This window comes from Acanthochromis polyacanthus, chromosome 15 (assembly GCF_021347895.1).
Source record: "Acanthochromis polyacanthus isolate Apoly-LR-REF ecotype Palm Island chromosome 15, KAUST_Apoly_ChrSc, whole genome shotgun sequence".
Taxonomy (NCBI): Eukaryota; Metazoa; Chordata; class Actinopteri; family Pomacentridae; genus Acanthochromis; species Acanthochromis polyacanthus.
The window spans coordinates 5,099,815-5,111,007 of record NC_067127.1 but is presented as its reverse complement, the minus strand read 5'-3'; the positions used below and the strand labels follow the sequence as shown (position 1 = coordinate 5,111,007).

Genomic DNA, 11,193 nt, shown 5'->3' with positions numbered 1-11,193 from the left:
AAAATACCTGCAGAGCTTTCTAATATTAAGAAAACAATGCAACAGCAAAGCATCACATCATATATTTGGTAGCTTTTCAAATCTTTTGCATGTAGTCAAAGTTTACTTTCCCCTGAAGCTTGAGACAAAAGATATTTGCATCTATCTGCTTGGCTCTGAATTGAAAAGAGAAAGTAAAGAAATAAAGGTCAGTGTGACTCCATTAATAAAATTAACAACTGCACTATGATAAAAGTCCCGCTGCACTTATTAAAATCAACTTTTAGTTTCCAATTCCTTCCTCGTTCACTGCAGCTCAGGGCCAAATACAGAAATGTCCGACTGTACTGGAACGCAGCAAACTTGGCTCGAGTCCCCATCGCGTTACCGGGAAATCACCAGCTCTTCCAGCAGAATTTCCCAAAAAAAAACTCCTCACTCTGCCAGCAAAGACTTCAACGTGTCATTTTACTGACAGATGAACGATTAAAAGAGTTGTGCTTTGTGCTTTCATTCCGGTAAATATGACTTTTATACAGAAAGTAGAAGATGTTTTAAAAGCAGATTCTGTTCTAAATGCCACACCATCTGGCTGTGCTCTGAGCATGCGCACACCTGTATCAGCTTTCCTTAGAATAACAATAAACAAAGGTGTTCCACTATCCAAACAGAACAGGTCTACTTCTCTGTGAGACGAGCTTGGGGCGATAAAATGTGAAACATCTGTTTGTTTCACGTCTGCACACACTTTAAGCCGAGCCCCACTGGATGTGAGCTGCAGCTTCCTCTGTGGGATTCTTCATGGATACTTCCCACATCCTGACGTCAGCTGGATGTGTGACTTTTCCTCCCCATCCCAGCCTCAGACTGACGCATTCACATATCAGCTCCTCACCAGCAATCTGAGGTAAGTTACACCCCAGAAAGCCTACCGTACAAACTTTCTGAGTGTGTTTCGATCGCTTTTTTACACTTTAAAGTCTGTGATGGCATCCTGACGTTGACTCTGTGAACACATCAGGAGCCAAGCTGCTGTACAATCTCATGTTACATTACATAGCCTGTGCATTCTTTCTTCTGTGTGTTATGTAATATTCTCGCAATTCTGCTCACATGGAAAACTGTAAACCGCCTATGATGCTGGACCGTTATTTTACCGTTTCTTGACGTCTTGCTGTGAACTTCTGACTGGTTTTGCTTGAAGGGATTTCACGGTTTAAAATGAAACAGTTAAAAGATGTCAAACCTCATCCTGGATGTACAAACTGACTGTAAAGTTGACGTTTGAATCACCTCGAGTCCAAGTCAATGATTCATTTTCGAAACCACGTACTTGCTCAGACGCTGACTCACCTTTTATTTGAATAGGTAGACATTTTTCCAGCTTGGACACAGAAAGACGGAGCTGGACAGTGCTAAACTTGCACTAACATCATCTTTTCCATAGTCATAAAATCTTCCTTTTTGGCATATTTGCTCTTTGCTGGTTTATTAACTTGTCATCATTTATTGTCCTGCTGTTGTTGTGGTGATGATTCTTTCCTTTGTTGCTATTTTTACTTCATGTCTTCCCTATTTTTTTTTTGCAACCACAACAAGAAAAACACATTTAAATGGACATTAGATGCCAGTTTACGAGAAAATAGGTGTGTTTGAAGGAATAGTAAAGTAAAATCAGAGATAATAACTTTTAATTTACAAGCTGACCCCCCCAAAAAGGCCAAAACTGTACATAATGTTCATGTCAAAAAACTGTATTTTTAGAGATGAATTATTCTTTTACAATGCGTGAACATAAAATCCAACATTTGTACTGTATTTAAATCAAAAATATCCCCAGATTCCCCGTGCTTGTCTTCATTTTCACAGTTATTACCATTTTTGAATGTTTTAACGTAGTTTTCTGGCACCCCTATTGCTAGATTTTCACTACATTTATGTTGGTTTTATTTGATCTTTTTTTACAGTGTACAGTTGTATGAACAGGGGCAGCAGCTGAATATAAGGGATAATTAAAAGTAGAGGAAAGTGATACACAAATCCTCTATCCAGGAAGAGTTTTTCTCTAATCTTTGATATCAGGTTACATATTATGATTGATTATTTGAACTTTTAATGAAATTAAACCAAATTTAGAAGGAAAAATCCCTTTGGTTGAGCTCCTAACAGTTCATAAACATTTGTATTGTGACCCCAGATACACACTGCTTTTTTAAAAGATAAAAATATTGGAGCCACTGGTTTAATCTTGTGTATTGCATTTTGAAAAGTTAGTATATAATCTATTGTGCAAAAACTTTACCTATTGTGAAATATTTTCTCTGAAATGTAGTTAAGTGGAAGCCTACTGTCACATTAATGAGAACTTGACTCACACACTACTTTATAATAAATAAGTCAGAAAGCCTTGGAGTCTTTTTTTTTTTTTTTTTTTAGCCTTGGAGTCTTCCAGTCTTTTCTTCAGGAGGAAATGACATCATGTGGAGCAGGTCATGTGATCTGGAATTAACACACTTCCTTGAGAGGTGTTTTTGTAAAGGGAAACTTAGATGAAAGTTATTTCTCGGACACAGATACAATTTGTTATTTTCCATTTAAAATTTGATATGTTGGCAAAAAAGAAATATCTGTCATGATTATCTCAACTTAATAAAAAGAAAACAATCAAAACTACTTTTGAATCAGCTCATTTCATTATTGTTTAGCTAATTAGAAGGTGGTTGTTATTAAATTGGGGCAGTTATTTAGTTGACATTTTAGTGACATCCAGTCATTTTTTAATAATAAGTGATTGTTTCCATAATAAATAATTATGTTATTTGTAAAGACATGATCAAAGTTAACATGAAAAAAACATTAGTATTTCTACTTTTAATAAAAATGTATGCAAGATTTATCCCATGGACTTCAAACGTCCTTTAATTATATATTGACCCAGCTGTTTAGCTTAGCTTAACTTAGCATAAAGCTTAAAAAACAGGGAAGAAAAGTTGTGCTTCTATTGGCTTAGTGTGTTTCTTGGTTGGTAGCAGCAACTTTGTGAAGTTTCTGCTGGTTACAGATCATGTAGTGCTGAAAATCCGAGTGAAAAGTACAGCTGTCATGAAGTCTTATTAGGGTTAATGGCTGAACTCCTCATGGCCATTTTGCACCTTCATGTTCATCTGTATTTGCTCTAGTTTGTTACCAAGTCCATGTTTCATTTCAGTCTACTTCATTCTTATTATCTTACTTGCTATACATGCATATATATTTATATTCATTCCCATTTGTTTATTTTATGTTACTTTATCTTTAATTTCTTTTTTTTTTCTGCTCAGTTTCTTGTGTCCAACTGCCCCCTGGGGACAAACAAAGACTTCCTGAATCTAATACTGTATAGAGCATGGCTGCGTTTTTTTGGGGAAAGATGTTTACGATGTGCTTGAGCTGGAGTCCATTTGTCTTCACCTTCTCTCCCAAAATCCATACCAGATTCATAGAATGTCTCTTTGCCAGTCGGATGATTTATACGTTTGAAAATACGCTCTTCCCCGTCTCAAAATCTTTCTGGTTTTCTCCAAATTGGGGGAAAAAAAATCACTATAAACTGAAAGGTAATTTAAAAACATTCGTGTAGGTGCTTTGTTAGTGTAAAACTACATTGAAATTCAAGCTTTTAACGTTACTAGTATGTCCATGTGGTGTTTTTTTATATCCTGGCAGACACGTTATGAGCGAAATAAAGTCAATACGATGGTTGAGTATTTCCACCTTTATGATAATCTCCAAAACACAGATTCAGGCTATCAGGCTTCATACGTAACAAATCTAAGGAGGTCATCTGTGACTTCATTACTTTAATTTTCCAACTTGTCATTGTGTACGGTTGAGTAGTTTTAGTGTTTGAGCAGAATAGGTAACTTTAAGGCACAGAGTTGAGTTTTTATTGGTTAAATCAGCAATCAGAGAAGGCATCTTGTGGCATCTTTCTTTAAGAATCAGCTCATTTCTTTTTGCTGACGAATGCTGAGGCTGTTTGTTGTTCTTCCCTTTTCATTTTTCTCTACTTTACATTCTTTCTACTACCTTACGGTAACTGCAATAGTATGAAAACTGACCATTTCCTGTTTTTTTATGCTTTCATGTCCTCTTTTATTTGTGCATGTCACTTTAAAAGGTTATAAAGTGTCAAAAAAATACATTTCTTACAGTATTTTATCTGATTATCTTCATTATCAAGAAAGGAAGGAATCTGAAAAACTCTTTAAAATCACTGAGCCTCAACACTCACACATTTTACTGGATGGTTTTTCAAAAACATCGATCAGAGTTTTTAAAGTTTTGCACATAGTTTTAATATTTCAGTCAGGATAAACATCGTATAGCTTTAACCTTCATGTCGTCCTGCAGGTCAAAATGGACCAATTTTAAAGTTTGAAAATGTGGGAAAAAAAAAATATTTTCACAGTAAAACTTCTGATTTCCACATTTTCAACATTTTTGGGAAATCTTTCAACGTTTTTTGGTGGAAAAAAGAAATGTTAAAAATCTTTCTTAAGAAAATTCACAAAAAAAAAAACAAAAAAACAAAATCCCACACATTTCACTGGATTTTGGTTGATTTTTATGTAAATGTTCTTAAAGAAAACATCAAGGGTTTTACTGATATATATGTAATCACTTTAGATATTTTTAGAATTGTTTTTGAAGATTTTTACTCATTTTTTGAACATATTTACAAGAATTTTATTGACAAATTTGGAGGATTTCTTTTAAATAAAACTTTTAAGGAATTATTGGAGTTTTCTTCCTGAAAGTTTTGCAAATATTCAGAAATTTGGGGAATTTTTTTGCTGAATTTTTGGATTTTTTTCAGACAAGTAAACAATATTTTTTGGTGCCCATAAATGAGGACAACGGGAGGGTTAAATAAGAATGTATGACTGTCAGACTTCAGCTTGAAGGCAAAATAAAAAGGAGGAAAAGGGCAAAGTTAAATATACTGTAGATGATAATTTGCTTTTGTTGAATTTAACTCGGGGCCAAAGGAAGAATGTAGCGGTCAGCTCTGTCCGGGTTTCAGAATGAGGCAGAAAGTCGTGTTGCTCCTCTGATATTATTGCCAAACCAGAACATCTACCCAGACCTTTGTAAAAGCCAAGATTTCAAAACAGTGTTTTCTCTGGAATCTCAAAGCAATCTGCACACTTATAATTTGCTAAGTGTGTGTGCGCCAAACAATGTAGCTGTAGGTCAGGAGGAACACACCCAGACCAAGTCCTGATCCAAACCAGCTGTCAGAGTCCACATCGACTCTCCTCAGTACAAGAAACTACTTAATGGATGAGGGGTGACCTCAGCTACAAAAATCTCTCGTATGAAAGCTGACCTGAGCCGAGAGACTTTATTTATGCAACCCAAGCGTTCTGTTTTCATATAAACACTCCTTTCACTCACACAAATTAATAGTTGAACTTTTGGACCAAGAGTGTCCAGGATATAATCCAATTTTAGGAAAGTTGTTATGTTGTTTGTGTAGATGTGAAACTAAAGCAGAGGCGCTCCTTCAGGTCAGTCAGAGGTTGTTGTTTTATTTCATTTAACCCTACTGCTGTCTTCATTTACAGGGACCAAAAAATATTGTTTCCTTGTCTGTAAAAAATCCAAAAATTCAGCAAAAAAATTTCCCCAACTTTCAGAAAATTTTCAAAAATCTTCAGGAAAAAACCTCCAATAACTCCTTAAAGGTTTTCCTTAAAAGTTTTATTTAAAAAATTATTTGGCAAGAAAATTCTTGTAAATATTTTCAAAAAATGAGTAAAAATCTTCCAAAAAATCTTAGAAGTAAGTAAAGTGATTCCATATATATCAGTAAAATTTCTAGTATTTTCTTTAAGAACATTCCCAAAAAAATCAACCAAAATCCAGCGAAATTTGACATTCTTGGGAAATTTTTGTATATTTTTTGGTGCAAAAAAGAAATGCCGAAAAAAAATGCTTCTTTAAGAACATTCGGGAAAAAAATTCGGACTGATTTTAAAGAAAATGTTCGAACTTGTACTGATATATATGGAATTACTTTAGATATTTTTAGGATTTTTTGGAAGATTTTTATTCATTTCCCTTTTTTCATTTTTTATTTCTTGCCAAAATTGGGAATTTTTTAAAAATAAAACTTTTAAGGAATTTTGGGAATTTTCTTCCTGAAGATTTTGCAAATTTTTACAAATTTGAGGAATTTTCTGCTGAGCTTTTGGATTTTTTTCAGACAAGAGAATAACATTTTTGGTGCCTGTAAATGAAGATAACAGGAGGGTTAATGTAGGCACCAATTAAATGTTAGGAAGGAGAACATGTATATTGCTGGTTCTGCGACATACAACTTAATCTATTTTTATAACTGTGACTCTGATAATGTTTATGAAATACGTTTTTGGGAGGAAATAACGTAAAAAATAGTTTGCGCGTACATCAGTAAAAATACAGACTAAGATCATTTATTGGAAGTAAAAGTGTTCATTACTATGCAGATAGAATCGTTCTGAAGTGATTCCAAAAAATATGAGCTAAGATGTTAGTTGTTATTCGTTTTTACAAGGTTTTCACAAATGCTGTGTTTAAAATCTGATTGTAGAGAACAAGCTGTAAGTTGAGGCCTGATGGACGTGCATCAGAGAGCTTCACATCCCAACAGGCAGTCTGAACTAATGATGACTAAATCTGCCTGTCTGTCGACTGCAGGCTCCGTGTCAGCGTCCCTCACAGAGCTGAAGGTTTTGGCTGATATGAAACAAGCCTGTTTATAATCTTGCCATGGACAAATGTCAGCCTGAAGAAGCTGCCAAGATAAAGCCACCGAAAGGAAGCAAATACCAGTCGACGTCTGTCAGTGCTCAAACAGGACAGAAAAGGGGCTGCGACGGCATAAACAAAGCAAAGAGTCATTTCCAAAACATGTCCACACTCTTCTCATTTCAGGACAAGTCAGTGGAGCCACACATGAAGCCTACAAATAAATCATTTCCTTATATTTGTAGAATCTTTCACGCTTTCTTTACTCTCTGAGAGGACTGGATTAAATGCTTCAGGCTACGTTTGTGCAACTTTCACAGGTTATCTTCAGCACAGAAAGTACTACATTCTATTGTTATCTATTATATTATTAGTTATTGTCCAACTAAAACATCTAAAATATAACGTACAGTCACATATCACAATGGCTAACTAGATACACAGTCTGCTATACTTTAAAAGGCCGTTTATCTCATGTCATATTTCCAATGACTCCTACAACTCTTCCTTTTTTATGATGAAATCTTTGAGAACACATCTCGCTTTGTTGCAGAAAACAATTCTGAATTAGATTTTTTGGAAAAATGGTTGTATCTTCGATGGCGCATGGTGCAGTTCAACTAAATCCGTTTGCTTTCTGTCGGATTTGTTTCTTCAGCAAAGTTGTTGACTTGGTTTAAATCAGGATTTAGAGGCTGCTAGTCTAAAACCTTAATTCTTGTCTGATTTTGCCACTTCTTTACCATTTTAGTTGTGTATTTGGGGTCATTGTCTTGTTGGAACACCCGACTGTGTCCAAGATCCGACCTTCCGATTGAAGATTTTTGGTTTTACTGAAGAATGTGGCGGTAATCCTCCTTCAGCAGTGTATTGGTTAGTATTATGTTATGTTCTGCTGCCAGTTTCTGCTGGACTTGTTCAAGTCACTAATTTGTTTTTCAGATCTGTGCCGAGTTCCTCAGACTGACCCACTGTAGTGTTTGTGGCGGTCCAATGAGTGCGTCAGATGGGTTCTATTTAAATTGGAGTTAACAGCTGTAGTCAATTGTAATCACTTAAGAGAAGTTTGAGCCGACAAAGTGAAATATACACACTGGGGACACGTGAGATTTTGAACTTTTACATGTAGCAGGGCAATTTTTTGTGTGTCTTTTATTTCGCCAAGGAATGATTGAGTTATGTGACGATCGGCACACGTCTGTCTGTCTGTCTGTCTGTGTGAAACATTACTTTGAAATGGACTCACGGATTTGGATGAAATTTTTAGGGGAAGTCAAAAATGACAAGGATCACCTCATTAAATTTTCACAGTGATGCAGCTTATAGTCTGGATCCACGGCTTTGTTAAGGATTTCCTGTTGTGCTGTAACCATGACAACAAGTGAAGACTGTCAGTTACCTGCTGACTATCACATGATTGTGATCCTACCGCAAAATGACCGTTATTTATCCGTTGGAAATCGTACAAGGAACAAATGATTAAACTGTGGGGTGTTTCTGAGTCCCATCAATTCCTGCCGCCCGCTACATTTTTAAGCCCAGCCAGACAACGGTGAAGCTCCTGATGCTTCACAAAGCCTTTATTTACGTTCAGCCGTCAGCCTTATTTTCAACACAAATTTACCTTTCTGTCCTTCTCTAATTTCTTCAGGAAACACCGTCAGAGCTTGCCCTCATTCCAGCTGCTTCTAAGTTTAGACACAGCCTTTGTTTTCTTTCATCTTTACATAAGTTTTCGGACTTTTTGGCAGCGTCTTCGTCATGTCAAGACACTGCTTCTTAGATAAACACTTCCTGTGCCCCTGGAATGGTTACAAAATAAAAGCCTGTAATATTACAAATATGCATTCAAAATAAAAGCATGCAGGGAACGGTTATTTTAACACGAGCAAAACAAAAGCTTGCCAAAATTGATGAACTGATCCACAGACCTGTAGAAGAGTGATTCACATGCAATTCGGTATAAACACATAACATGCACATGCATAACACATGCCTGTGTTCAGCACAAGGTCATTTTTTATTAAATATCTCATCCGCTGGAAATGACACGTCAACTGAGCATCCTTGATGGAGTACTGTGCTCTCTGAGTGCTTTTCTAGTTCTGTTTGATCTTTACTGTTTTTCTCCTCTTTTCTCCAGGCTCATGTCTACAAACATACAGCATCCACACATTACCTCCAGTCAGTATGCAGCCTGAGACTCTGACCCTGCAGTGATGCCGGCCTTCAGCCCTCCAGCTCCTCTCCTCTGCGTGCTGCTGTGCGTCTCGGTGGCTCTGCAGCGATCTGACCTCCGCCTGGCTTACGTGACCCACAACAGCTTCTTCTACTACTCCTGCAGCCAGAACCCAGAACCCTGCAGCACCTCCTCTCTGGCAGAGTGCAGATGTAAAGACATCCGGCCCCAGTCGCACTCGTCTCCCGTTTTCCGGATGAGACGTTTGACCGTTTGGTTCACGTCGCCATCGAACACGGCTCGTCTGCTCAACAACTCGGAGGTGAGGCATCTGACTCTGATCCACTGCGGTCCTGGAGGATCCAGAGGGACGCCGTCTTTTTCCCTGGAGGGGCATTTTACCGTGCAGCACCTGGAGAGAGTGACGGTGGTGAAACTGCCACAGAGGTTTTTCCATAACTGCCCGGATGCAAACAAGGCCAAGAACACGGACTCAAACGCTGACCCAGACAGAGATAACGCCGCCTATTTAGACATGAACAGATACAACAGGGATAGAGACACGAATCTGGACCTCATTGAAGACGTGAAGAGAGATTCCTTGGCTTTGTCATCGAGCCAGATCCAAGACATCTACCTGGGCAGGGAACTGGGAGCGGCGTACCACGAACAGGCCAGACTGGGAGTCATCCACGGCTCAGTGCTGGAGTGGGGCGCCGTCGTCAAAGCCTACACAATTCAGACTCACATAGACAGCGATGGTCTGCTGCCCTTCCCTGACCTCCACCTGCCAAAGCTACCAGAGACATCTGTTATATACGTCAGCTTCGTCTACTGACACCACGCTAGTTTGGAAGGCCTACAAAAGGAGGAAGATGATCTGATGTTCAGGAAAAAAACCTCACTACTCATCTACAGTCTATTTATCCTCTAAAAATGGGAGATAAAGTGGTCATTAGTTTACAGACCGTTGCCTTTAAAGTGGCAAATTAGCATCTTCAAGCTGACATTTGGCACGAGAAAAAGTCTGAGGGCATTTTGTATTTAAAGCCATTTGCTAAAAGATAGAACACAAAGACTGAAAAGACTGTTTCCAAAACATCTTAGGTTATGTTTAATCTGTTCAAAATGCTAAAGTTCAGTCATCTTCTCAAAGTAGACTTATGGGAAAATTGTCCAACTTTCTTGGGCAGAAACTGAGAAGAAATTTGAATGAGGTTTTTTTGTTGCTATTTTTTCTGAGATAACTTTTTCTTGTTTCAATAGCTTTGATGATATTTTTCAGAAGTGGTTAAAAACATGTTAGAACCAAATCTGTCATCTAATGAGAGACGCTCTGAGGGAAGAGCAAAGTTTTGAGATGATGTCTGTACTGAGCTGAAGAACAAAAATAAAAGAAAAAGTGGCACTACAAGCACAATCCACTTCCATTTTCTGTTAACCGGCTGATCGTTCTTTATTCCCTTGTTTTTCCTACATATCAAACACAATAGCTTCCAGAATTATAGACTGCACCAGCTGTTCACAGCAGTCGATTTGTAGTAGGATCGCAATCGTGATCGTCAGCAGGCGTATAGTTCACTTGTTGTCATGGTTACAGTGACGCCGTGCCACTATCTCACAATAAGACAGAAATCTTTAACAAATTCGTGGATCCAGACTATAAGCTGCATCACTGCCAGAATGTAATCAGGTGCTTCTTCTGTCATTTCTGACCTTCCCTCAAAATTTCATCCAAATCCGTTACTCCGTTTTTGAGTAAAGTTGCTAACTAACAGACAGACAGACAAACCAACGCCGATCGTCACTTAACTCCACCATGTTCCTTGGCGAAATAAACACGTTACTTGATGGGAAAATGAGCAACTGTTTTCTAAGACATTTTCTAGCATAATATATAGTTCATAGTAGGGGTGTCAAACATGCAGCCCGCGGGCCTAAACCGTCCCTCCAGAGGGTCCAATCCGACCTGTGGGACGACTTTGAAAAGTGAAAAAATTAAAGAGAAGAACAAGAACATTTGTAAAACTATAAATTTAAAAAATAATTTCTAGACCATGACAAGTTGTTTTGATCATTTTCGTTTGTCATTTTTTGTCTCATTTTTGTAATATTTTGTCTTGCTTTTGTTTTTTTGTCATTTGTCTCGTGTTTTTGTCATTTTGTTTCTCGTTTTTGTCATTTTGTGTTTCCTTTCTGTCTTGCTCGAGTTTTTTGCCATATCTTTGTCATTTTGTGTCTGGCTTTATTCAATGTTTGTA

The 11,193-nt window shown here is 37.5% G+C and overlaps 1 protein-coding gene across 1 annotated transcript; it reads left to right on the top strand.

Annotated features, from left to right (window-relative positions):
- The first annotated feature begins 647 nt into the window (after positions 1-647).
- Positions 648-10,373, top strand: si:ch73-52p7.1 (uncharacterized protein LOC100321084 homolog). Its single transcript, XM_022217342.2, has 2 exons — positions 648-886; positions 8,897-10,373. The coding sequence occupies exon 2, from the start codon at positions 8,973-8,975 to the stop codon at positions 9,768-9,770; it is 798 nt and encodes a 265-aa protein (XP_022073034.1). The 5' UTR covers positions 648-886; positions 8,897-8,972; the 3' UTR covers positions 9,771-10,373.
- Positions 10,374-11,193: the final 820 nt, after the last annotated feature.